Raw genomic sequence first — 27,765 nt, forward strand, 5'->3', positions numbered from 1 at the left:
CTTCTGGACAAACTGTCAACCTATAAGATGCAGTTTCAGGGTGCTAGAGAGATGGCTCGGCCATTAAGAGCATTAACTCTTTCAGGGGACCCCAAGTTCTTTGTGAGTACCCTGTATATGGTGACTCACAGCCACCTCTAACTCCAATTCCAGGGGACTTGATACCCGATTTTGGCCTCCACGGGTACCAGGTGTGCATGTGGTGCCCATACATTTATGCGGGCAAAATACTTAGACACATTTTTAAAAAAAAAGTTTCACTCAGGTGGTGGTGGTTGTGGGTTGTTCTTTCCATTTCTCATGGAATCGTTGTTATTTTTTGCTTGCTTGCTTGCTTGCTTGATTGATTGATTGACTTTGGAGACAGTCTCACTATGTGTAGTCTTGGTTGGCCTGGAGCTTGCTATGTAGACCAGGCTCACCTCAGACTCACAGACGCCACCTGCCTCTACCTGGGATTAGAGTGCTGGGATTAAAGATGTGCGCCACCCCTGCCTGGTTGGTTGAAATCCCTGTTCTTGATCTGGAAGTCCCACACTAACCTCCCCCACACATACATACAAGAGTAGTTTTATCCCAATCCCGCTCCTCATTTTGTTTCTTGGAGACAGTCTTATTTATAGCCTAGGCTGGCCTGAAACTCCCTTCTGAATTCTAAGCTTGCTTTAAAACTCATGGTGATCCTCCTGCCTCAACCTCCGAAATGCTAGGATTATAGGTGTACACTTCCCAAATGCTGGTCTTGTAGGTGTGCAACACCACACCTGGCTTGGATTTTGGTGTCTTGAGACGTGATTTTTCTCTCTCTCTCCCAGGCTGGCCTTGAATTTGTGGTAATCTTTTGTCTCTGTTTTCCTCTGTTTTCTGGGGTTTCTGGCAAGTGCCACCATGCCCGCCTGGTGTTCTCCTGACCCTTCTAGTACCTTACATTTCTCCCACCTTTACAGAGAAAGAATCTTCTGTTCAAATGTATGGCAAAGGCTGATAGGCTTGACTGGCTGTTTGAACCTTACAGTGAGGCTCCAGCTCTGCCTTTGCTGATGTGTAGTGCTCTGTGTAGTGCCCTTCTGGGTCTCCCCAGCCACAGGCCCCTGCCTTGTCCTGGGGTTTTAGACCTAAGCCGGCACGCCTAGTATATTCTTAACTCTTCTGGGGCATGCTGAAAACCACAGACCTTGACAGTAGCCACCTTATGCTATCCTGCCGGTCAGGGTCAAAATGGAGGGAGGCTCAGTTTGTGGTTCTGGCTTGTTCATAGTGCAGACGCAGGGACTGTCCTGAGGCCTATCAAAGCTGGTATGGCAGACCCTCCTTGACAGGGTTGTAGCTGCTCCCCTTGTATTGTTGTAGCAATTGATGAGATCCTGCATTTGCTTTTGAAGCCCCGATTAGTATGGCAGAAAGGGTGCCTATTATAATATTAAGTACTCTCCTGCCTGGCTCCTCCCTGGGGCTCAGGCTGCCTCTGCAGGATGCACACACCCTCCTCTGACCCAGATTTGGGGGATTGTTTCAAGCAACTAACTGCCAGTGGGCCATTCCAGGATTGGATTTAGTCCACTTTCATTTAGGAAAATCTGGGGTTTCCCCGGCCTCCTATGTGCGGCTGCGACAGGGGATTTTAAGTCCAGGGTGGAGGGTGCAGACTCTTACCCACCCTACTCAGGGGTAGTAGGGCAGGGGTGCCCTCTGGAAGGACGGCTTGTTAAACCCAAGCCTTGGTTAAGGCTCCCTCATCCCCATGTCAGGATGTCGCTGTGGTCTTTTGGGGTGGTTGGATCTGGGGGACTGTGGAGAGCTCAACACTGGGCTGCATTCCAGCATAGCCAGCCTTGCTCCTCACAGCCAGCCTGGGTGGGACCAGGTGTCCCAAGCAGACTGTGTCAGCTGCTTCACAGTGGCTTTCTGTTCTGAGTGCCAGGCAGAGGGGCCTCTCGTCAGCACCCTGCTCACGTCCCCAGTAGGCTGAGGCCCATCCTGGAGGGAGGCTCCAGCCCTGCGGGAGCCCCAACACTTTGCTGGACTTTGTTGGGGGAGGTCAAAGGTGCAAGGGAACTCATGGGCCACAGAGTACCTTGTTACTCTTGGGGACCCTGTAGCTGTCTGTGGCTGTCGGAACTTTGGGATGTGACTGGTACATCTGGGAATACAAATTACTATTTTAGTTTGTCCTAATTTTTTTTTTAAAAAAAAAGATATTCCTAAGTGTATTTGGAACAACTAGGGAATTGAAATCTACTTGTTCAGCTATAAATTTATTAAATCTATGTACACTTCACGTTTTTCCAAATTGCATATAAATTGGGTGATCTAAGTGTAAAATATACTGTGAATATCAAAGATCCTGTGAGAAAGAATATAAAATGACTCAGTAATTTTTATCTTGTTTTATGATTACATTTAGATACACTGTCTTAAAAGTATTATTATGAAAATACTTCCACTTTTATTTATCTTTTTAAAGTGGGCTTCTGGAGAAATTGAAATTAACTATGTATCTTAAGTTTCTTGTTATTGGCAATGCTAACCTTTGAGCCTGCTTTTGCTGGAATGTTATGGATGCTTCATTAAGGGAACTGGTGGTTAATGGCCTTTTAGCATTTTTATTGTTGTTGTTTTGTTTTGTTTTTTCATTGAATTAGGTCTTAGGAGACTCCTGGTGTTTTACAAGGAACACTTTTAAAAATCCTGTTTATAAATATTGTTTCTTTACTACTGTTTTCTTGAGACAGGGTCTTGTCGTGTAGCCCAGGGTGGTCTGGAACTCCCGGCAATTCTCATGCCACACCCTTTTGAATGCTGAAATTATTGGCATACACCACCATGACATAAACCGTTTTTTTCTCTATTGCATAACTAACATCTTTCTTAAGAGAAATGAGGAAGTACTGACTAAATGAATCTAAGCCTCCTGTTTTGAAAGACAGTTTTCCTAATGGTGCTTTGTAATATTTGCTTGTTTTAGCACAAAAGTAAAGCTTGGAGATTTGACGGATTACCTTGAAAATGGTGAAGAAAGCATTGTTTATTACTATACTCACGTCATTTATAGAAGGGTGTATGAAGGTTTGAGATTTGGACAAGGTGGCGGGAAAGCCGCCAGGACTCGGAATGGTCTTGATCTCCCAGAGTAGCCTGATGCTAGGACCCCACGGAGGGAGCTGCCTAAAAGAATGGGCACGGTGTCCTAAAAGCCCCATTCTCCAGATGTGCTCTTTGGACCTGTGCTGGGAGAGTTTTGTGTGTTGCCACCGAGGTATGTTTGAGATGACAGCTATGGTCGGCAAGGTGACATGTGAGCCCAGGTACTAGATAGTCCTCACTGTCAAGTGTCTCACCTCATGCTTCTGAGATGGTTTTGAGGTGCTCAGCTGTGAGACTAGCCCACTAGGTAGTGAGTTTGTTTCTCAAATGCCAGTGGGAAGCCTGCTGAACACAACCGCTGCCTCCCCCTCCGTGCAGCAGAGAAGTCAGACTCGGGCTGCCTCTCAGGAGAAACCCTTTTCAAAGGCACTCCCTCTTTTCCACCAGTCTTCCATAAAACCGGAGTTTTCTTTTGATGTGTGCATGTGTGTCTCCCCATACATGCACATGGAGCCAGAGGTGATGTTGGATGTCTTCTTCTATCACTCCACTTATCATCATCTTCATCTTCTTCTTCATCATCATCATCATCATCATCATCATCATCATCATCATCATTATAAAGACTCTGACTTTATCTGGAGCTCACTACTAGGCTAGCCGGTGATCTCTGAAGATCCGCCTGTTGTTGCTGCCACTCCCCACCCTGGCCATGCCTCAATTTTCATTTGAGTATTGGAGCTCAGGACTTGGGTTTTTCTTTTCTGGATCCCTGAAAAGCAGTTCTAAGCAGGGAGGAAGACTTGAATCTGCCCAACCCTGGGGAATGACCAGGGCTGTGTGTGGCAGTGCTGCCTCCGCTGGCCAGAGCACAGCTCCTAAAAGACCCACAGATAGGAGGCCTTGTCCCACCTTCTTTCAGGGGCCTTTGTATGCAGGTCAGGAGGCAACTGTCCCCAAGGCCACCTTTTCTGACCAGGCTGAAGGTCACTCCGTGTGGAAAAACAAATTCTCTTCTAGAACTTGCCCCAAAGCCTCATCCCATGCTTAGATCCTCCGCCCTCAGCTTGTAAAGGCTCAGTAGCATCTCCATTATTTATTCCCTATTATGTTTTAACTGCACCTACTATAGGAACAAAAACAATTCTGTATAGCTTCTGAAAAGAAGTTTAGACCTAGCAAGTTTCTACATATGCAGCCTCCATTTTTATTTGATGAGCAAGACAGAATGATTACACTCTGTGTTGAATGGTTCATCCTATCATTTAGGGCCTTCATGGCTGCACGCTTCTCTAGTGACTTGATTAGCTGTGATTTACCTGATGGCTCTTTACCCTTGTCTTCTTTAACGGTGTCGTTCTCTCTTTGTCTCTATAGGAAGTTCTCCAGCAGCTGATCGTAATGAATTTGCCCAATGTTTTGATGATTGGCAAAGATCCACTGTCTGGTGAGTGCAAGCACCCCACCCCCACCTTCTGTAGTGCCTGGGCAATGCCATCGGTTTGGACAGCTGTTAGCCACAGCTCTGGCTGCCAGCTTAGAGCCAGCACAGTGAAACACATGATGGTCTTGGTGAGACTTTAGGCCAGGCATGCATTTCTTACCTTGGAGAGTGAATCCCTCCACCCTTAAGATGCAAGGCGGAGACAGACGGGCCTTTGCTGTGTTCCTTCTGAGAATGTGGGTCTGACTTTGGGAGTCTGAATTGTGATGGGCTCTGCAGACTCGACTCTTGTAAACACGGCACCGGATTCCAGTGTGATGGATGTGTCCCTAGATTGGAAGCAAGCACCCTTTTGGGAGCCAGTGTCCCTCCCTTGTCCCATGTCCCTCGCTGGACTGAGAGCACCTGGTGGGCGAAGGTTCTGAGCCCCTCTGGTCTTGGACTCAGTAAGTCTGTAAAGTGGCAAATCCTCCTGACACCTCCTAGGTGTCACAGCACAGCTCATTCCATGTGCAGGTAATTTCCAGGTGAAAAGGTGGTGGATGGCCTCCCTTACACACTGTCGCACTGCGGCACCCAGTGTGCGCCCTGGGGTCCGAGCTCCTCCTGCTGGTTCCTCCTTGTTCCTTGGTTGCTTAGAACTCTGAAGTCCATGAGATGTTAGGACAAGCAAGGGAACCTAGGCCTGCAGGATGGGCTGAGGCCAGGGGTCCTGAGAGTCAGCAGTTTTCATGGAAGGAGCTTCCTTCTGTGGGCTGCTCCTTGGCCTCCCGGGGTCTGCCTGATCTTTCTTCTGACTGGGACAGTCCCTAAGTTGCCATGATACTGGAGGAAAAATAAACCCAGTGACCAACCAAGGACATGACTTCTAAAACAGCAGTTGGTTTGGTGGCACAACCTTGGAGTTGGCAGAGATATCTTTGTACAGCTTAAGTAGGTAGGACACTCCTTTTGGGCTCCAGCTGGCAATATGTCCACCTCTTTTTTTTTTCTGTACACTCAAAGACATCCTTGGCACTGGCGCATAAGCGTTCAGCAGCAGCTTGACGTGGTGGCCCTTCCATGTCCACCAGGTTGCTTGGTGGCTCCTGCCTGTGAGGACCCTCCCCATTCTATCCCATCGCATCAGGAACGGGAGCATTTGGTTCCCCGACTCTGGATTCAGCTTATGGCCCTCCAAAAAGAGGTGGAGAATGCCAGCTGTGGTCTGTCCAGCACCCCTGAACCTCAGGGACAGTTGGGTCCTGTGAGACTCGAATGGTGATGATGGGGAACTGTTGCCTTCCAGGTTGATGAGGGGCTGATGTTAACCAGCAGATAGGGGTATACCTTGTAAGGTTGGCTGTGCCAGCAAGGGCTGCCATTCTGTCTGCTTTGAGGGCACTGGAGGAGCCAGAGAACAGAACAGCTGCTCCTGTACCAGCCTTTGAACAGCCTCAAAGTGTGGAAATGACAGTGTGCTCCTGGGGTGTGTCAATGTCATTCCCATTTATATAGGTGTGGAATTTATGTGTGCACACACCCTTGTCACTAGCTGATAAGCAGAACAGCTGATTGGCAGCTCAGGCTCTCTGGGGCCTGAGTTCCTGTCTGTAGTACACACCCCAGCTCGGCAATTGCCGAGAAAAGTGTCTGTGGTGAACGGTTCAACGTAATAAACGTATTCTCCTTGCCCTGCCTGACCACCCTGGCATCTGTGCCACTTCATCTTCCTGTTGCTTCCAGATCGGGACGCCTTTTGTCTCTCTTCCTCAGGGTCCCTTACCTCTACCAGAGTGACCATGTTAGGGAAAACAAGTCCTTGTTCCTGTGTGGCACCAACCCAGAATACCCAGAGAAAAGTAGATTCTTTTTAAGTTATATTGTTTATTTATTTTAAGGGTGGGGGGCACAGGCCGATGGGCCCTGGCTGCATGTGGGTATCAAAGGACAGTTTGCAGGAGTTGGTACTCCTTCCACCATGTAGAGTCCAGGGTTCAAACTTGGGTCATCAGGCTTGGTGATAAATGAATTTACCTGCCGAGCCATTTTGTCAGCCCGATTTGAAACCAAAACCAAAACCTAGCTTTATTTGCATATTTCATTTCTCAGATTCCCCCCAGTTTTAAGTGTATCGTTCACGCTAGTGCTTTTCCCCACAAGTGCACAGAATTGTATAACCCTCACCTCAGTCCATGGGGTAGCTGCTATTCGGTGTTTGTCAGCAGGTGAGGTGATTGGTCCCAGGGCTCCTCTGTGATAAAGAACCAATGCTCACCCGTTCCAGAGACCCTGGGTCTAGCTCTAAGGAGAAGTGGTGAGGAGACGCCTGGAGCATTGCATATTAAAACAAAAATTGGCACTCACGCCTAAGTTCAGAGACCTAGGCGGGCCTGAATGACATGCTAGACAGGGGCCTCAGCAGGCTGCCTTTGAGGGCAGAGGTGGCCTCCCCACGACACACGGATGGGTAGGTTTGACAGGGCTCCTGAGGGGTTCTGAGAGTCAGGGGAGGGGATGGCAGGAGTCATCTGCCAGCAAGAAGATGCAAACACAAATCCCAGGCGGTATTTATGGAATCGTATTTTCAGTTTTAAGTTTTAAAAATAGATGTGTGAAGTATTTTGTGTTTCCTTTTAAACAAAGAACAGGGTTAGCATTTTAAAGGAATTGTGTAGCTGCCCTGGGGTAGAGAGAATTGGCTTTTTCACTCCCGTCTCCTGCATCTAATAGGAGGTGCATTTGAACCTTTTTTTTTTTTTTTGGCAGAGGCTCACACCATGCTGTTAATCATAGCTTTCTGCTGTTTGAGGTTACTTTTGTGTTGTTGGCACACGTACCACCATGGAATCCACTGTGACATACCCTCCTGGTGCCACCGACTGCTCTTCTCTTGCTTGCTACCTCCTCTCTCAGGCACCCATGGGGGCAGCCCATTTCAAGTCCTTGCTTGTTGAGCTTCCTCAGCAAGGCCCTCCTGGCCTCCTTGTCCCTCACCAGCCTGTCCCATTCTTCCTGTCCTGTTTTCCCTTCTTCCCTAGCTCCTTTGAGTGGATAGTCTGTGCCTAGATCAGGGTCTGGTGTGAAATAACTGCTCGGCAAACACGCAGAGCCACGGCCTATGTGCTGGAGGCATGCCCCCATCTCTTCCTGTCTCTCCATATGCTACTCCTTTTAACAGCTTCCTACGGCTTCCTTCAGTTGTTTAACCACAGACTTGGATACATAAAAGGTCATTCCGGTGGTGGTTAATCTCTGCTCTGTAACAGCTGTCTCTTCCTTAGGCCCAAGATGGCCCACAGAGAGAGCCACACCAGCTTGCCAGCTGCATAACCATCAAGCCCATTTATTTGGTTTGCTGGTGAGAGTGCTCTGTCGAAGCCTTAGGAAGATCGACGGCCCACGTCAGCTCTGACTGTAGAATGAGGTGGGGTGGTGCATACGACACTTCTGGTTTCTCAGCCCCTAGGCCTGCCACTGTGCCCCTCCCCACACAGAAAGACGGATTGTCTGACAAGAAGCCAGAGGGTTAGCAAATTAATTTCTGTGATGCTGCAAAGAACGGTCTGGAAGAGAACTTTGTTTCTTCATCCAGGGCTTGTATCCAAGCACAGTGGTGGTTTACATACTCATAAATTGCTGATCTCATCTGCATTAGCACGAATAGAAGAGAAGGAGCCATGACGGTGCAGAGACCCTGTTGAGAGAGGGAGACATGCATGCAGCACAGAGGTCTCCTAGGTAACCATGTTTAAGCCATACATCATGCAGATGGTTATGTTTAAGGGTTTTTGACCATAGCTCCCAAGCAGGACAAGCCACTACCATTGCTATGCTTATTCTGAATGTCAATTCAGATTCGGGGGTGGGGGTGGGGGTGCTGTGGAGGGGTTGCAACCCTGTATGTGTGCCCCGTAGGGACCTGTCTGTGAATACAAGCTGCAGCTCTTGAAACCAGCTGTCAGTGGATCGGCCATTGGTCCCAAGTGTTCCTGGCGTGGCGGTTGAGAAAGGTCTCCAGCAGCAGGCGGGGCCTGTGGAGGGCTCAGAGTGTTCTGTGTATATCTTTCCTCCTTGGCCAAGTGTGGGATCCTGTGATGTCTCTGCCCCGGTTAAGGAAGCAGAGGCCTGGTTTCTGACCCTCCCAAGGAGACCCAAATGCCCTTGTGTCTTTTTTTCATCCTGGCTGGCTGCCTCGGCTGGAGCCTTGCAGAAGGAGCTCAGCCCAAACCTGCTCTTCAGCCTTTGCTGTTCAGATGCTCCCTGTACTGGATCCAGGGGCCCTGGAGCCATAGAAAAGCCCTCAGTGTGTATTGAGCAGGGAGGTGAAAGAGGAAAATCCATAATGATGGGTATCCCGGCATGACAGCATGCTGCTGTGTACAGGGGGGTATAATTAATCTTAGCCGAGCAAGTCAGAAGGGCTTCATGGAGGAGGTGGTGTGTGGGCAGAGCTTTGATGAACACTTAATGGAGAAGTTAAGCTGTGCTTGTTTTCTGTCATGGAACTAATACTTGAGATGAGCGATCGCCTTATACAGGGGCTGGTCTACTTTGGATCATGTTGGATGATCAGCCCTTAATTCAGTTGCTTTGGGACCTTGAAGCATATGTTGGAGCAAAACTGCCCACATGAGGGCCAGGAAGCAGAGGAAGAAATGTCCAGGGTCAAGGTGATGGAGGAAGGTCATTGGTTAATAAAGAAACTGCCTTGGCCCATTTCTTTATTAACCAATGACCTTCCTCCATCATCAAGGCATGCCCCAGTGACCTAACTTTAGACCTCCCATTAGTCCCCATCTCTTCGGTCTCTTACCAGTCCCACTCTGCGATCACCCCTTCTACACACAGGCCATTCAGACTATAGAGGTGAAGAGGGGTGTAAGGGGTGGGAGGAGCTCGGAGGAAGGCTCTGAGGCAGCCTTACCGCCTTACCCCTCTCAGGGCTGGCCCTGAAGTTCCTGGATCCCATAGCAACCTCTCTCTGCACAGCCAACTGCAGGTACCAAGGCAGGGTGCTTGTTTCACTGGCTGCTTCCTGCAATGGCCCAGGCTCTGCTTGTCATGATTGGCCTTCTTACCTAGGTTGCTTTCCTCAGAACTGACTGCTGTGGGGTGGTGAAGCTGCTAAGAGTCTCCATGGGGCTGCTGAGCCGTTCTTGTGTCCTTTCCCCAGCCTGCCCTTGTTTTTATTTCATTTATTTCATTTATCCAGGCCTTTACTGCTAACCCTGTTTGTTTACTTATTACACTTACTTTGTGTGCACATGTGCCACAGTGTACATGTTTAGCTCTGCAGATGTCGACGTTTTAGGGGTTGGTTCTCTCCTCCCCTCATGTAGGGGTCCAGGGTTTAAACTCAACTTGGTAGTCTCTTGGTCACAGGCACCTTTACCCACAAAGGCCTGGCTGACTGTAGATCGTGAAAACCTTAAGTTGTTTGAACAAGGAGGGAGAAAACGTAAGAATTAATGGCTAATCTTCCTTAACTTGATTAGATTGGGAACCTGAGTGTGTCTGTGAGCAGGGTTTCCAGAGAGAGTAGGGGCAGCGCCATGCTGTGGAATAAAGTCCAGGACTGAATCAAGTCTGCTACATGAGAGCCGCCTCACTCTGCGGCCACACCTGCCCTGCCGTGAGGGGCGTATTCCTTCAAGCCGTGAGCCCGAGTGCACCCTTTGTCACAGCAGTGAGAAAAATAGCTATAAAATTTTTAAAAATTTTTCCTCTTTCTGGAATTTTAATCACTCTGGTGTCTCCTGTTTGTTCAGGATCGCATCCTGATGTTCTCAGGGTCTGTTAGCGTCCTCCTGACTTCCCTGTGTCCCTTTGCCAGGCTGCAGTGCTGGCTTGGTGGCCTGGACAGTAGAAGCCCATGCCATGCCTTCTAGGAACAGATGGAGCTTGGTTTCCGCATGCCCATACCAGCACAGTAGCCCAGGGCCAGCCCTCTGGCCAGCAGGGCCTGCTTGGAAACCAAGCTTTGTTTAGTAAACTTCCTGGAGTAGTGGAGCCCAGAGAGAGCCTCAACCACCACCGCCATGGCTTCTAGAAGTTCTGCTCTCTGTGGCTGCAGCCGACCAAGTCGGAAGAGGAGACTGAAGGACGAGATGTTGTTTGTCAAAGGTCTCTGTCTTTCCCTGATGTCTGGGCCTAGAGTTCTCCATCTGGTGCCGGGAGGTCCCTCGACTCTAATGTGTTCCTGCTGCACAGCCCCTCGTCTCCTCCTGGGCAAACTGTGTGGATGTGTTTTCCTCTCCTATTCTTTGCTTGGTGAATTTTCTGTCAACTTCTGTGGCCCCAGGCTGGTAGGAACAGGCTGGGATGGGGAGGGTGTCCTGAGGGCTCCTGTGGTTACAAATGACTCTGCATAACCTGGGGACACCTATCTTCTGTCCTGTGTGGTTTTACCAGGGCACTCAGAGGCATAGGACAGATTTAATATGGAAGACACTGGGATGGGGGTGTGTGGTTGGTCAGGGGCACTTGGGGCAGCTCTGCACCATTCTACACAGAAGTGTAGCTGTGTGCCTACCAAAGTCTCTAGTTGATAATGTTTGTTGAGTGACTAAACAAATAGGGGATTGCATGGTTTCTTTGGTGTCAGGTGGGTGTCATGTGTGATCACATTCAGTGGCTAAGAAATCTAACCAAACCCCACCCCCACCCCAGAACGTGAGCCTGCTTCCTACCCCTTGAGTGGGGCATGAATGGTACAGGTTGTCCATGTTCCCACACATGAGCAGTTTTGCGCATGATTCCACGGTGGTACCCTGGAAGGCTATTCTGACTGTCTAAATAATAGCAAATCACTGCCTTCATGTTAGGCAGAACTTCCAGGAAGGTCCCAGAGCCAACTTCTTGGGTGAGCCCCTGGATATACATGAGGACCGTTGATAATCATGTTCAAACTGTTGTTTTCACGAACGGGACAGCCCTGTAATCGTGCTTATGAAACGACCGGTTCTTAAACAGCAAGCCAGGGGAAGCAGAGTTAGTGGTCCACCCTAGCATGTAAAGTCAGGGGAGAACAGAAGGTAGAATTACTAAGACAGGCATCTATCTATGGAAACCAACACTGTTATCTTAGCTGATCTCCTGCAACAGATAAGATCAGTGAGTGAGCTGTGGGGATACACTTGATCAGTAAGTGCTGGGCTGCTAGGGAGGAGGTAGGCAGGCTGGGGGCAGCCTGAAGCTCTGACTCAGCCTCCTCCTTCTTGTCTGTAAGATGGAGGAGATAAAGTTGTCCTTCCGGGGCTGTTTTGGGGTTAACACAATGGTAGCCATAGTACATGATACTGAGGTACAGTGATCGTGGCTGTAGCTTATCTCCACAGGCTCAGGCCGGTACTCTTGGGTCTAAGCTCCCTCCCCGCAAACCTGGCTAATTTGCAGGTCCTCTGCTTGCTAAGTTAGCCATGCAGGGCTGAGATGCCTTGCTCTTCTTTGACCCTGTCCAGATCCCCAGTGCTTCCTTCCTACCTTCCTCGAGGCTGCCACTCTCCACCCCACCCTCACACCTCTGAGCTAGCCCAGCTCCACAGAATAACTGCACTGCTACTGTCCACTCCTGAGCTAGCCCTCTGAGCGAGCCCAGCTCCACGGTATAACTGCTGCCACTGCCCCTCCACCCTCACACCATGCATGAGAGCAGATGCTTTCCTCTTGTTCCTGGAGCCAGGTGCTGTGTGCATCTTTCGGGTTTGTGCGTTTGTTGATCAGCATGTCTGCTGCTTTCCACGCTACCTGGGACAAACTGGGTGACTCTAAGCAAGCTAGTGGGATTTTCTTAGACTCCACCACTGACTCAGACTCTCTGGGGTTCCCTTGACAAAACTTAAGGTTAGAGTGGGTGTCTGACTTCACTACCTGGGGTTGCTTGTGAATCATCTGGCCTAGAAAATGATGTTGTTTTACTCCTAGCACCGTCTCTGTGGAAACCAGCTCCAGTAAGCTTAACCACAAAACATTCAAAATTTGAGAAACATGCTTTCTTTCCTCTGGACCTTTGCAGATGGTGTTTCCTGTGCCTGGCACTGCAAACTAGAAGTTCTTTTTCTGGGTCCCCAGAGTGTGTGTGTGTGTGTGCGTGCGCGAGGTATGCCTGTCTATCCACCACATGTGTATGCACATGGAGGCCAGAAGAGAGTGTCAGATCCTCAGAAACTGGAATTAGGGGCAGTGGTTAGCTGCCATGTGGGTGCCGAGAACCAAATCTGTAAATCTGGGTCCAGGAGAGCAGCCAGTGCTCCTAACTGCTGAGCCATCTCTCCAGCCCATTAGATCTTTGAAACTGACGGCTTGCTCATCTGTGTCCACGTCGTCAGCATTCAGAAGACTTGTCTATTATGCTTCCAGCGCACAGTAGGAGCTGGCAGGGAGCAGGTTGTCCTCGGGTGCCGATTGAGTCACCCAGCCCGCTTGCCTGCAGGGACTCCGGAGAGTCTTCTGCTGTGTGTTAAAACTAGTTCAGCCTGTAGCCTGGGAGACTTACGAAAAGAGTTGCTTTTCTTTCCTAGTGGAATCTTGAAAGAAACAGGCATCTGCTTTTCAATGGCCGTAGGGAGGAGTGGACTCCACCATGAATTCCAGGCTTTCCTTAGGAAGGAATCCCAGGTAAAAGCACGCAGCCTGCCAGTGTTGAGCACCTAGGGGGCCACGGGTGTGACTCAGGGTTGGGACCCTGCTTGTCTCCAGTGGGCTTTATTTCCATTGTTTCATTTAGGAATTTTTTTTTCCTAAGCTTAATCCTCTGTTTTTTAGCCTTTGTTCCCTTCTGCAAGAAAAAAATAAACCCTATTTTTCAAACAATGCTCTACAGAGAGAACATTTAGCCTTTTTGTCTTTTAAATTTTTATATTACATTTCTATTTATTTGTCTCTGTGTGTACCTTCATGTGAGGAAGCTGCCACACACAGCATGAGTGTGGAAGGTAAGGATAACTTGGAGGAGCCAGTCCTTTCCTTCAAACTTGGGCCATCAGGCTTGGTGGCAGGTGACTTTGCCTGCTAAGCCATCTGCTGACGCTGTCTTGTCTTATTTTGAAACAGGTCTTACCATGTATCCCAGGCTAGCCTTTTGAACCCATGATCCTCCTTGCTTCAGTCCCTTCAGTGCTGCCTTAGGTGCGTGCCCCCATGCCTAGCTCTTCCTTTGCTTTTCCCTAATTCTGGTGACTTCTTGAGTTAATGAGTGGCTTGGGGTAGTACATGGGTGATGGCAGGGTGCCGAGGGAGTGCCACACTTGCTCTTTTGCTGACCTCATTGTGTTTTACTGTTGTTTATTTGAATTCTTTTTTGTGTATATGGACATATTGTCTGCATATATGTCTGTGCACCACTCATGTGTTGGTACCCACGGATACCAGAAGAGGGCACTAGATCTCCTGGAAGTGGGGTTACAGACAGTTGTGAAATGCTATGTGAAATGCTATGGGAATCTAATCTGGGTTCTGTGGAAGAGCAGCCTGTGCTCTTAGCTGCTGATCCATTTCTGCAGCCCCTCGGTGTAGTTTTGAGCCCTCACGTTTATGCAGGGTTCTAAACCCTTTGTTGTCAGAACACTTGCTTGTGTTCTTGGCACTAGCATCAGGCCTACCCAGCACTCCCTCCACACTTAGATTTGTTCTCATTGACAATTACAGACTAGATGCACCTCACTGTGACATCCTGGTCCATTCATAGTGTGTGTTGATCAACCTAGGCCCCTTAGGTTGCCTATCACTCAAACACTGAACCCTGGTGAGACCACCCAGGTCCTCCCTATAACCTCTTTGGAGTGTATGTACAGTACCAGGAGCTGTCACCACTGTCTGTAGGGCACAGAGCTTGCTCCTCCCATCTGGTGGGCCGGCACTCCTCCAGGCCACCTCTCCCTGTTGTTTCAGTCTGCTGTTCCAGTGCATCACTGGAGCTGTCTCAGTCATTCTAAAGGACGCTACAATTAGATCCTTTGGTCCTGGGCGTGAATAAAGCTTTTCTGCATGAGCTCGAGCTCCACAAGCATTTTCTTCCCTTGTCTCAGGTCCAGTGATAGGGGAAGGTCAGCATGGAAGGAGGGGCCATGTATCTCTCACTGTAGGGCTAGGAGCCAGCGCTTTTGTGTCTGCCCAAGGGCACGTAAGGCCCTCTGCCTGCCAGTAATCTGTGAAACTCAGAGGGGAAGGAGGTACTTGGTGCCTGGGATGCCCAGAGCATCTCATTGGCCTGACTTGAAACTGTTAGCTCTTGGACATGGAATTCCCCTTTTTCTCTAATTAGAACCGATGTGGAAGGCTTGATTTTTATTTTTTTTCTCAATGATAAGAAGGGAACATGGTAATGTGTGGATTAGAGTCTTTGGGCAAAAAGAAGGCCATCATATATGGATCCACAACACTGAACCTCATCTTCTGATGTATCACTGAGAACAAGGAGATGGCCTCGGGCCCCACCCGAGGCTGGGAGGTGCTTCGCCGGTGTAGAGGAGTGATATCCTAGCTCCCTGTTCTGAGGCTTGACAACCATGCTAATGCCACAAAATTGAGTTCAGTGAAGTCTTGGCCAGGAATTAGCACGCGTTCACAGGTTACTACCTGTAAGCGGAGGCTGCTTTTTCATTTCCTGGCCACTTAGACCTGAATAGTCACACAGAAACTATATTTATTACAACACTGTTTGGCCTATTGCTTTTGCATATTTCTAGCTAACTCTTACATCTTAAATTAACCCATTTCTATTAATCTGTGAATTACTGCCTGGCTGTGGCCTACTGATAAGGTTATAGCTGGTGACTGACATCTTTCTCCTTCGTCAGCTATATAGCATCTCTCTGCCTGTCTCTTCTCTGTCTCTTCCAGCCTGGCTATATTCTGCCCTGCTATAGATCAAAGAAGCTTCTTTGTTAACCAGTGGTAATAAAACATATTCACAGTGTACATAGGGGAATCCTACATCATCTCCCCTTTTCTATCTAAATAAAAAGGAAGGTTTTAATTTTAAGATAGTAAAATTACACATAACAAAACTGGTATCATGCAAGAATTACAGTTACAATATTTATATCTACTTTATATTTTATCATAGCTAAGAAAAATTATAACTATCTATTCTTCAACTCCATCAAAGACTCCAGAAGGATATAATATTACCTAAGGAAACAGGAAGTATATTATAAGCAACTTCCAAAACTTTAGAATTGACAGAGACATCTCACTGCCTGGAAAGTCACCCAAAGATCTTCTGTAACATTTGGGCACTCACTTCAGCCTACAGGTCCATAGTATCCAACAGACTTTTCCATGGAGCAGGAAATTTGAAAGACTGTTTCACCTCTATTGGCAGTTTCTTTCTTCTGTGTCCTGCAGAATGAATGTATGGTGGACTCTTTCATGAAATAGGAACCCTAAAGGACTGTTTCACCTTTAGGCAACTTCAGGCATTTTTCTGTGGGTCCTGCATGTCCAGTTCATACAGCATACCATCAAGCAGTCCAGGCAAGAGCAGTTTCTTGCCCAAATGGCTAAAAAACTCCATGAGGAGCATCTTTGATGCCCATCATCCTCTTGAAGTAAATTGGTGTTGCCAGGAGCAGATGTGTCTCATTGTCATGTGAAGTCCTAAGTTCTTTTTTTTTTTTTTTTTTTTTTTTTTTTTTTTTTTTTAGTTTTTTCGAGACAGGGTTTCTCTGTGGCTTTGGAGCCTATCCTGGAACTAGCTCTGTAGACCAGGCTGGCCTCGAACTCACAGAGATCCACCTGCCTCTGCCTCCCGAGTGCTGGGATTAAAGGCGTGCGCCACCACCGCCCGGCCAAGTCCTAAGTTCTTAAAACATTCTGCTAGTCTTTGAAAGGTTTGAAGAATACCTATTCATCTGAAATATATCTCTATAAATTTAGAAAACCTAACTAACGTGACTACAAGCTTGACTATTATAGATGACTATCTATTAACCCGTATTTCTTATTTATACATTACATTTTTAAATCAGCTGCACAAATACAATACTTTAATCAAGAGCAGAAATATGCATATAAACCGAGACCCATACCAATGCTAAGTATTCATCTCTATAGCATATCACCCTTTAAAGGTAAATAAACATTTATAAACAATCATTTGGGGAATTTGGGCATTGTTGTCTAGACTACCTTTTGCTAATTGGGGTGCTGTTAATCAGGCCTTTCATGGGGTATCCTCTGTGCTAGGTCCATCTTAGCCAGCAGTCCTGAAGCTATCATAGATGTCGGACTATCTGAGCCATTGGCCATCACCACGAGGCGGTGGCCTACTGGTAAGGTTCTGGCTGGCAGCTGGTGGCTTTCTTCTTCAACAGCTACATAGCACCTCTCTGACTCCGCCTATTCTCTTTGTCTCTATCTCTTCCAGCCTGGCTATATTCTGCCTTTCCATAGGCCAAAGCTGCTTCTTTATTAACCAATGGTAATAAAACATAGTCACCGCATATAGAGGGAAATCCTATATTAACTGCCTATGCCCCTGTGTCTGTATCCCAGTTCCTAGGTGTGGTTTGGTCTTTTCACTTGTATCAGTTACTTTTCTCTTCATTATAAAATACCTGACAGACCAGCTTAAGGGAAGATACGTTTGTTTTGGCTCATGCACTAAGAGGATCCATCATGGTGGGAAAAGATGTGGAGTTCATGGTGTGAGTGTAGAGCTGGTCCCGTCACCTCATATTCTGCTTCTGTCAGGAGAGGATGGAGATGTTGGCACTTACGGGGCTTCTTCTTTTCTCCCTTTTCTTCAGTTCAGGCACCATGGAATGGTGCCACCCGTAAAAGTGTTGGTTTTCTGTCCTCAGTTAGCCTCTCTGGAATTGGCCTCAAAGACACATACAGAAGTGTCCTAGGTGCTTCCAAATCTAGTCAAATTGACAGTGATGGTTGACATCACAAGTGTCTCCAGTTGGTATTCGGGTCCGTTTTGGTGCAGTATGATAGGGAGTCAGAAGTCTTAAGAAAATGATGCCATGTTTTTGGCAAACACTATTCTCTGTTGTATGACAGGATGTGATGGATAAAAGCAGAAACACATTTTTTTTTTAAAAAAAAAAAAAAAAGCAAGCTTGAATGGAAACCCTATTCCCAACCCTGGCCAACTGCCTCCATCTCACAGAAGCAGGAGAGAGCCCAGGTCCTCGGGTATTGGTTAGGTAATTGAGACATTCATTCAGCCTCAAGCACAGTCAAAGACATCTAAATCTGAATGAAGGACAGTTAGGGGCCTGTCCTAGTGGCAGAGTTAAGAGAGTAGCCGCCTGTATTGATCAAGATTTGGAAAGTAGAAACTGTTACTTACATGTGGAAAAGCCTGTCGTCTGTAGGACAGTTTGGCCACATGGCAAGTGTAAAAGTGAGTAAGGCTAGAGAACTAACCACAAGATGCTCTTCTCAAAACCTGACCCCTGGAAGTGGTACCATCAAAAACTAATGTGGATCCAGTGTGGGTGCTTGATTGTAATGCCCGCAGCTTGGGGTGCTGAAGAAGGGGGCAGTCACAAGAACCAGGCCAACCAAGGGTGCATAGGAAGCCTTTGTCTCAAAAAAAAAAAAAAAAGATGTCTTCTATGTTTTCTGTGGTTTATATTAGAGCACTCCAGTCCGACACCAACAAAGAGGGGAGGGGATGTGAGATACATAAGCATTGGCAGCGTGAAGTTGAAGACAGCGCGTTTGCTATGCTGTCGCGCCTGCTCTATTGGAGATGCCACATAACAGGCAAAGCCGTGCATAGGAGGCTCCTGTAGTTTGCTTATAGTACACGCTAACAGTTTTTGCAGATGGGAAGGTGTGTTGATTATCATGGAGAGAGATTTTATGAGGTATTTTATTTTATGGTAAAGGGCTCAAATGGTTCCGCACAGAATTCTCATAGTTAAAATAAATAAAATAAATGAACTCTTATGTAGTGTGCATGTGTAAGTGGCTACTGGGATTTTGTTTTATTTTATTTTTGTCTTTTCTCTGATTCTTCCCTCCCCCCTGCGCCTCCTTTAAGAAAAACACGTCTCCCAGGACTTGCTTAAGCAGTTGAATTTAATGACATCTGTTGCTGTTTTGACACAGGGAAGAGCATGGAGGAGATTAAGAAGGTGCTGCTGTTGGTGCTGGGCTGTGCTGTTCAGGTAGGGCCGCTCGGTGGCTGGGGAGGGTTCCAAGTGGCCAGTCTGTCATTGCGGGAGTTGCTAGGAAACAATGTGGCACCGTCTGTAGTGCCAGGCATCTTGAGGTACAGACCTCCTCAGGCCAGGATAGCATTCTGTGTGCTCGCTACAACTTGTAGGCAAGATCTCAGGCACCTGTTTTCCTAACTAGGTTTTACTGAGCTGCTTTCACGCTCTGTTCTTCACAGTTGTCGCTCACACTGTCCAGCTGCGGTGGCAGGGTTGAGGAACTGTGACAGAGGCCAGGAAATTGAAAACTGTCAGCATCTGGTTGGATGAAGTGACACACACCCGTGATCTTAGCACTTGGGGGCTGAGGCAGGAGAACTGTGAATTTGAGGGTAACCTAGAGGACAGAGACCTTGTCTCAAACAGTGAAGAGGACTGGTGCAAGTTTACTAACAAGGCACTTGCCTAGCCTGTATAAAAGCCTGGGTTCTGTCCCTGGTGCCACCAAGCAAACATAGTTGCCCTCTGGCCCTTTATGGTTGGAGTGTGCTTGCCCTTGCCCTGAGTCAGGGGTGTTCCCTTTACTTGTGAAGACCTTGTATGAAGCAAGCAATTCTGTGTCCCACCTAAGTTCTCACCTGGGAGGGATCAAAGGCAAGTTTCAGAAACTAGTCTCCTGTATGTGGTCAGAGGAGCTCTATGTAGTCTTAGTCTGAGGGGCGTACAAGGTCCCCAGGCTCCTGTGGGTGTGTTGATTACCCAGGTTTTCTGTACCTGGACAAATGCTTCCATCAACTTGTGTAAACCCTTCACAGTGTGAGAGAAAAGAGGAGTTCATTGAGAGAATCAAACAGCTGGACATCGAGACCCAGGCTGGCATTGTGGCTCACATCCAGGAGGTAAGCATGGGGGTGGGGTGGTTGTGGATCTGGGGTTATAGCAAGAGGTGACATCTCCATAGTGGAAAAGTTTGAGGACTGCATCACCGTGAATGGTGCTGCTAATTTTAGGTTTCATAACACCACAGACACATTGATTCTGTTTGGAAAGGTAGCCACCAGCAAGCTAAAATAAAATAGAGGTTTAAAAAAAAAATCAACACTTCAATCAAGTCATCTTCTGCCTGCTTCTTCTTGCCTTATATGGACTCAGACTATTTTTAAGAGCTGTCAAATGGTTTAGGCTCAGAATTTGATTTATTGGCCCTGAAAATGTATTCTGGCAAATGTCATCCCACACTGAACAGTTGATCTTTATAGAGAGTCTCCACTGCTGTCAGCGATACACAAGGAAACAAGCTGCCACCAAGTAAGATGTCAGAGCCAGCAGACCCTGAGAACACTGCCTCAGGAGGCCTCTGTGCGGTCACTGCCATGGGGAAGGACAAGGCAGACCTTCCTTTTCCTCTGTCTAAGGTTGACTGAGATAGTGTCAGCCAAAAAGTTGGCTTCATGTGTGGCAGATGTTCACCGGGGATGTCCTGGTGCTCAGTGCCTTGTTTGGGCTCAGCACACGCTTTAATTAGACAAGGTAGATAAATGCAGAACTGGGAACATGCAAGAGCCGTTGTGCAATTAAAAGAGACACCAGGCACAGGGCTTTCCTGGTAGGTGCTGGTGACATGTCTGTGGCTGGGATACCTGGCTCCCACGGTGGCTGGGGCACTGCAGGGTTCAGGGTTTGAAGTATGAGGTAGAAGCCACTTGTGGCATGCAGTAGGAGGAGGCCCAGCAAAGCTGACATAGGAGAAAGTGTTTAATAAATATTCTCACCCATTACTATGCTCCTTTGAGTTTAAGAAGTAGTCTGCCTTTCAGTTTCCTTGTGGGTATTGTGTTTTGCAAATATGTGTGTCTAGGGACAGACTTAGGTCATTGAAATTTGTGAGTTCTTTGCCACTCACTGCCCTTCCTGCCCAGACTACAGGATATTAAAAAAGAAAAAGAAATATACAACCAAAGATGCCTGTGTAAACTAGCAAATTTGACAGCTAGCATAGGAATTCACTGGGTGCCTCCTAAAAGCTCCCATGCTCAGGATCTGCTATGGAACTGCTTGTTAGACTCAAGGGAGGGGGAGAATGGGCCTGAAGTTAAAAAACTCAGGTGACCACGTGCCACGGGCTTGGAGACCCTGCAGCCATCGACAGTGACATTGAGACTCAGGGTTTTCCCAGCCCCGGCCTAGATCAGGTTGGGGACTTGCTTCAGATCCTGACTGCAAGATACCATGGGGTAAGATTTCTCCTCGTTCGGACATCTGAGTGCTTCTGCAGTAGACACCTCTTTTCCTGGTTTTGCCATCCCCTTGAGACCCGTCCGTTATGCTATCTCTCTCCCAACAATGAGAGGATAGCAGCTCAGCAGATCCTCAGCTCTCTGCGCAGGAGAGTGGTAAAGCCAGGCTGCCCTCTGTGGTCTGTGGGAATGAGGCTCGGACCTCAAGATCGCCTAAGACTGTAAATAGCTCCCCCGAAGAAACCAAGATTGCTATGTACGCACGATTCTGAACTAAGAGGCTTAACATTTTTGTTCTATTTGCATTAGATTTTAAGAAATAAGCTAAGAGCTGTTCCTCATCCACGCACTGAAAACTCACCTTCTTGGTGTTGTGAGTTCGTGCAGCTTACAGCATCCCAGAGAATGAGTATCTTGTCATCCAAGGACAGGACTTAAGGAGCCCCCTCTGTTGGGCATGGGAAATTTATCAGTGAGGGCTTAATCACGTCTGGGGAGTAAATTGCTGTTCCTGATGTGGGAATGAGGTGTAGACTGGGCCCTGGGCTCTGCCTGGGTCATACCCCACATGGCCCTGGGCATTCAGGAATACCAGGACCACGCATAGCAGCCTCTGCAATCCTAGGCCGTGTTCCCACAGGTGACCCACAACCAGGAGAATGTGTTTGACCTGCAGTGGCTGGAGTTGCCAGATGTGGCCCCCGAGGAGCTGGAGGCCCTCTCCAGAAACATGGTGTTCCACCTCCGCAGACTCATCGATGAACGGGACGAGTGCACCGAGGTGTGCTTGTGGGACAGCTGTGACTGGCAGCATGGGTCCCTGAGGCAGCCTTTCTCCTTCTGCTTCCCTCTCTGTCTCTGGTCCGAATTCCTCCCGGCCTGCTGGTCAGGGTCTCTAGGGTGGGATGTCAGTATTCCCCCAGGGTATAGCCCCTGTGGTGAATAGCCTCAGCAGAGATGCCCACAGGAAGACAGAGGCTGACCAGGGTTCCTAACACGGGTGGGTTCTGCTCCTGCTCTGTAAACATGTAGCATCTTCTCCCTCCTGATTCTCAGTCTTTTGTCTCAGTGGTTCTTCACTGAATCTGGGCTTGGACACTGGGCCAGTCCGGGGAGCAGCAGTGACCCCGCATATGTCTGTCTTCTCCCTGTCCTTGTGCAGCTGATTGTGGACCTGACACAAGAGAGGGACTACCTCCAGGCGCAGCACCCTCCCAGCCCCGGCAAGTTCTCCAGTCCAGACTCCACACCAAGCCCCACCAGTAGCCTGTCTAGTGAAGACAAGCAGCACCTGGCTGTTGAGCTGGCGGATACTAAGGCCAGGCTGCGGCGCGTCAGGCAGGAACTGTGAGTCCTGCCGTTTTCCCCTCTTCTGTGGTATGAACCTAGCATGGTTCTTCTCAGGTACTTTGCTTGCATGTGTGGTGTTATGGGATAGCTCAGCTGGCGGGGCTGCTCTGAGCTTCTTGTGGCTGAAGGCTCATCACCAGCCTTCTACAGGCCTGCACTTGTAGGGAGGGCTTCCTGGTGCTTAGGATTCAGCCAGGCTGCCTATCAAAGTAGACTGCCGCTCATGCAGACTCAGTTTAGGGCCGGGATGAACAGATTGTTTTCTTGGCTTTCTTGGTTCTTTCCCGTTTTCTTGAAGTTATGAATGTCGCTTTTCCATCTGGGGAGTTGCTCATCCTTACCTCTCCATGTCTGGCCTCAGAGCTACCTGTGGACTCACAGAGCTGTGGCTAGGCTCTGTCTGTCTTGTTCACTTAGGGGGTAGTAGGTGGTTGGTTATTAGGCCCAGTTTAAGGGTGCTTTTTAGAAACCCAAGAGTTTAGATCTTGAGAGGTGGCCTAGTGGGTACAGTGCCTGCAAAGTTTGGGATCCCAGCACCCACATAACAGCACATCTGTAACCCTATACTGGGAGTGAGGACAGAAGGGTCCCCAGGGCTTGTTGGCTAGCTAGTCTAGCTGAAACACAAGTTCCTGTTTTAATGAGAGACTCTGTCTCAAGAAAATGATATGGAGGGCATAGAGAAAGACATGGACTATCAAATCTATAAATACTACATGCGCTTGCACAAGTGAATGTACACACATGTGGGTGTGCACGTGTGTGTACTACATACAGAATACATGTCAGGAATATTTTCACAGGCTCCTAGAAGCCTGTGTGCCCTCCTTTCCCTCTGTGGTCCTAGAAGTAGCAGCCTGTTCCCCTGAGCCTGCCAAGAAACATCCTCCCCTTCACTCTCTCCTAATCACCCGTGCAGGGAGGAGAAGACGGAGCAGCTTGCAGATACCAGACACGAGGTGGACCAGCTGGTCCTGGAGCTTCAGAAGGCCAAGCAAGATGTAAGCACAAGGCCTGGGCTGAGGCTGGGGTTCCCCAGTAACCGGTCCCAGGGGGTCACGAATGTAGCACGGGATTTGTCCAGCAAAGCGTTCACAGTTGTTGTCCTGAGAACTTTCTCAGGATGCTAACCGTGTGTGTTCGTGAAAGCGTGGGAGACCATGCAGGGTGCATGGACATGGAGCTCCTTGGCCATCAGGAGATCCCGGGCTGTAGGGATTGGATCCTCAAATGAGTGTCTTAAGCTGGGGTTTCACCTTCTTGCGCCTACAGAATATTCAGCTCGCTGCTGATGCCCGCTCAGCCCGGGCCTATCGGGATGAGCTTGACTCGCTGAGGGAAAAGGCGAACCGTGTGGAGAGGCTTGAGATGGAACTGATACGCTGCAAGGAGAAGCTGCACGATGTGGACTTCTACAAGGCTCGCATGGAGGTGAGTGGTCACCCTCAAGACAGAGTGAGGTGGCCAGACAGGCTTCCGTCCACTGCTGTTGGGCACAGCCACCAAGCATGTGTCCTTGGAGGATCTGAGGAGAGAGCAGCGGCCGCTTTCTGCACAGCCCACCTGCCTGAGTCCTTCCTGGGTCTCCCTTGAGCCCTTCTCTCATCTCCAAATGTTGGGTGGGTGAGGGGAATGGGGTTGACTGATAAACAGCCGTGCTTTGTAGAGTTTTCTTTCTCCACTTTATGACTGTCCTGGGGTTTTTTATTACTGTGGTAGACACTGTAACCAAAAGGAACTTGGGGAGGAAAGGGTTTATGTTATATTGCGGCTTACAGTTCATCGTTGATGGAAGTCAGGACAGGAACCTGAAGCAGGAGCTGATGGAGAAGCCATGGCTTCCTCAGCTCAGGCACCACCCACAACAGCCCTCTTAGATCAATCTCTAATTAAGAAAATGAACCGTAAACTCAGCTTTAAGCCATTTTTGGAGGCTTTTTTTTTTTTTTTGTTGAGATTCCATTTTCCCAAATGCCTCTCGCTTGTGTCAAGTTGACATCAAACCAATCGTCGTAATAACATGATGATGACTTCTGTCTGTGGTTTTGTTTTGGGTTTTGTTTGTTTGGTTTGTTTCTTAAGGCTTGCAATTTCCGGGCTGTTTGCTAGGCCTCAGTGTCCACCATCCATAAAATAAAAATACTGCTTCTAATGAAGTTTTAAAAACGAGCCATGTGGAATGCAGGTCCCCTCGTCCACCCCGAGGCAGTGGAAGCCCTGCCAGCTGTTAGCATTACTTTACTCATTGCCTTTGTAAGTGCGGGCACACACAGCGTAAGTGTGGAGATCAGGATGACCTGCCGGCATCTGCCTCTCCTACCTTGTTGAGGTAGAGAGTCCTTCCTGTGGTTATGCTGCTGTATTCTCCAGGCTGCCCGGGTGCCCCTGCCCCTGCATCTCCCCAGGCAGGCTGGTCTGTGAGCCTCCATCCTGTTCTCTCATTTCTGCTTCCCACTGTAGGAGTCTCGTAACAACCAATGTGTGCCACCATGTCTAGCCTTTTGAAATTTTTTTGAAAGAGTAACCTTACTTTTAATGGTGTATGGGGGGGGGGGGCTGTGTACATGTATGTGCAGGTGTCCACAGAGGTCAGAGGTTTAGCAGTAGTTATGAGCTGCTCTATAGAGACAGGTGCTGGGGACTAAATGTTAACCACTGAGCTGCCCTTCCGCTCCCTTGTGTCTAGATTTGATGTAGGTTCCAGGGATTGCGCTTGATTTGTCAACCTTACATAGCAAATGCCTTTACCACTGGGCTATCTCCCTCCTCCCTCCAACTTGAGAATGGGTTTTGCCTCCCTGCTCACACTGGCTCCATCTGTCCTGCCTCAGCTTGGATAGCTTCTGGGGTCACTGAGCACAGGTCTAGCAGCCCTCTGTCATCCCTGCTGTGGGACTTCCCTTCTGCTGCAGCCAGGGTTGCTGAGGTGAGCCCTAAAGGATGTGGCTGAGCACTGCTTCCCAGACCCACTCAGGGAGTGTCCCCTTGAGGGATGTCAGTAGCTGGATGACTCACCCTCCTCCCTGCTAAGAAGACACCTTAGATGCTGGGCAAGGAGCTAGAGCAGGGGCCCTGGCCTTCCTTTGTCCTGGGAACATGGCTTACTGCCTCAGCCCATGTTGAGAGGTGTACACTCGGGCCTGGGGCTCCAGGTGGAGAGTGTGTCCCAGTTGGGCTTTGTTGCTTGTTCTGATGCCACAGGCACAGTCTTGTACAGGTTTCCCAAACTGCCGTCTGTGCAACTACTCCTGAAGTTGGGACTTTAAAAGGTCCCCAGACAGGGTCAGGAGTACGATGTGATGGGCAGGACTCACGCAGATACCAGAGGTGGGCAGATCCCAGATCCAGACTCCACATTCATTTCTGCATTGTCCCAGTGTTCTCCCGTGAACATGCAGATAAGCTGCTGTGTTAGGAGCTGCTCCTGCTGCTGCTGATGGTGCTGATGATGCTGATGATGATGCAGGAGTCCTGCTCTCTGCAGCAGGGAGAATCTAGACATTGAATGAGGTTTGCAGGGAGTCTCTTTCCACCCATGTTCTCACCACCTGACTCAATTGAATACAGTAACACTTTCTATATTATTAATTCCATAAGTTATGAAGTAGTTTTGTTAATAGTAAGAAGGAATGCATTTGTCTACGTGAGACCTTGCAGGGCAGGTGTGCATGGGTTGTAGAAAATGGGGTCAGAGCTTCCTGGTGAATTGTGCCTCAGAGAAGTTTTTTCATCTGTGCAACATGGCCTCAGAACTCAGGTAATGGTGGAACACACAGCATTTGGATGCTCCTTGGATTGGAGAATTCCCAGCAGCAAGTGTGAGCTGCCTTTACCCTTGGAGAATGTGAAAAACAGTTGTGATACCTTGTCTTTTCCACACTTGACACACTTTGGTGTGAGTTTGACTTTGCCCTGTGGTGACATTGAACAATATGGAGACAGCCATGGGAATGACAGGGACACTGCCAGTCCCCTCCTAAAGCTCCATGTCTGGTGAGAAGCAGGTAAGTAAGCCTGCAGTCAGGTTGTGGTGTCCGAGTGCTATGCAGGTGCTGTACAGAGAGCCCCCCTCAGGACACGGGCCAAGATCAGAAATGCTTTCCTGGGAGGCCACAGGAAAAAGAAGAGCCTGAGATGATGGGGAGCAGTTCCAAGTTGGGGGTACCATGCAGAGGAGTCAAATTTTGAGAAGCCTGAGAAAGCAACCAGCAGGGCAATCATTACCTGGGATGAGGTCAGGGTTTTATGCAGTCCTGGTGTGTCCATGGTGGACAATGCAAAGGGAACTTGGAGGCTTTTGGCGGCCCAGCCAGACAAGGTATGCAGAGTGTACCATCCTTGTTCAATGTCTAGTATAGGCTGAGTTTCCTTTCCCAGCGTCACTCCCAAATAACCACACAGAGACTTGCTATTAATTATAGATGGTGGGTCACTAGCTTAGGCTTGTCTCCAGCCAGCTCTTACAACTTAGACTAACCCATTTCTATTAATCTGTATGCTGCCCCGAGGCTGGTTTGCTTCATCTATGAACTTCCCATGGTGCTTCTGGCTTGAGACTCCTCAGACTTTTCCCTTCTTTCCAACAATCTCTCTGCCTTGAAAGTTCTGCTTAGCCTGTTAACTTTTTATTAACAGTGGGAGCCACCCATTTTCACATTGTACGAAAGGATTATTCCCCAGCAGTCTAGCGGGTGGAATGCTGGTGTCTATCTCAGAAGCTCCTTTGGGCTGACACTTAAGCCTCTCTTTGCTTTCCTGAGTCCCACCAGAAAGGCCTTTCTGGAAAGGAGCTTGGTTTCGTGCTGCTGATGGATACATATTCTCAGCATCTGGAACAGTCCTGACACACACCAGGAGCTGAAGAATCATACTTACTAGAATCTTTCTTGGGTGGTGATACATTTGCAGACCTGGTAACCACTGTACTTTCTGTAGACGTAGGCTGTTCCCGGCCCCCACTGGCCTGTGCACCAGTGTGCTTTGGCCCTAAGGTCAAGTGTGGCTTGGAGACTTTGGGTAGTTTGCTTTCCCTGAAGGTCCTGGTGTTGTCTGGGCCTTCAGGGATTGAGCACCTCTGATGGAAGAAGGAATAGTAGGGTTTGTCATCCAAAGAAATAATGAGCTCCAGGTTCAGTGAGAGACTGTCTGAAGTGAATGCAGAGAAAAACAGGACAGCCAGCATGCTCGCGCTCGCTCTCTCTCTCTCTCTCTCTCTCTCTCTCACACACACACACACACACACACACACTTTAACTCAATGGAGAAAGGGGCCATTAGCCCTTTGAATAGGTGCATACCTGGTCGGCCACATCAACCTAATTATGAAACAGAAATGCTAGTTTGAAGCTATGAAACACCTTCCTTCCCTGCATCTTAGCTCTTCTTCTCAAGCTGTGGCCTGAATCAGCTGAGGGACCTGTTAAAGAACACACATTTCAGACTGGAGAGACAGCTAAACAGTGATTAAGAGCACTGGCTGATCTTCAGAGGCCCCAGGTTCAATTCCCAGCATCTACATGGCAGCTAACCCTGTCTAACCCTAGTTCCAGGGTAT

At 48.5% G+C, this 27,765-nt stretch overlaps 1 protein-coding gene across 2 annotated transcripts in view; it reads left to right on the plus strand.

Moving 5' to 3' along the window:
* Positions 1–27,765, plus strand: part of Ccdc88c (coiled-coil domain containing 88C) — a 128,058-nt gene that overhangs the window by 41,498 nt on the left and 58,795 nt on the right. For both annotated transcript variants that reach the window (XM_041633394.1, XM_041633395.1), the window contains exons 4-10: positions 4,462–4,531; positions 18,578–18,636; positions 19,440–19,523; positions 21,502–21,642; positions 22,024–22,208; positions 23,131–23,212; positions 23,484–23,642. In XM_041633394.1, the coding sequence (XP_041489328.1) occupies positions 4,462–4,531; positions 18,578–18,636; positions 19,440–19,523; positions 21,502–21,642; positions 22,024–22,208; positions 23,131–23,212; positions 23,484–23,642 (780 nt within the window). The remainder of the gene's footprint in view (positions 1–4,461; positions 4,532–18,577; positions 18,637–19,439; positions 19,524–21,501; positions 21,643–22,023; positions 22,209–23,130; positions 23,213–23,483; positions 23,643–27,765) is intronic.

This window comes from Microtus oregoni, unplaced genomic scaffold (genome assembly GCF_018167655.1).
Source record: "Microtus oregoni isolate MIOR12 unplaced genomic scaffold, Mior012 000043F_ref0000047, whole genome shotgun sequence".
Classification (NCBI taxonomy): Eukaryota; Metazoa; Chordata; class Mammalia; order Rodentia; family Cricetidae; genus Microtus; species Microtus oregoni.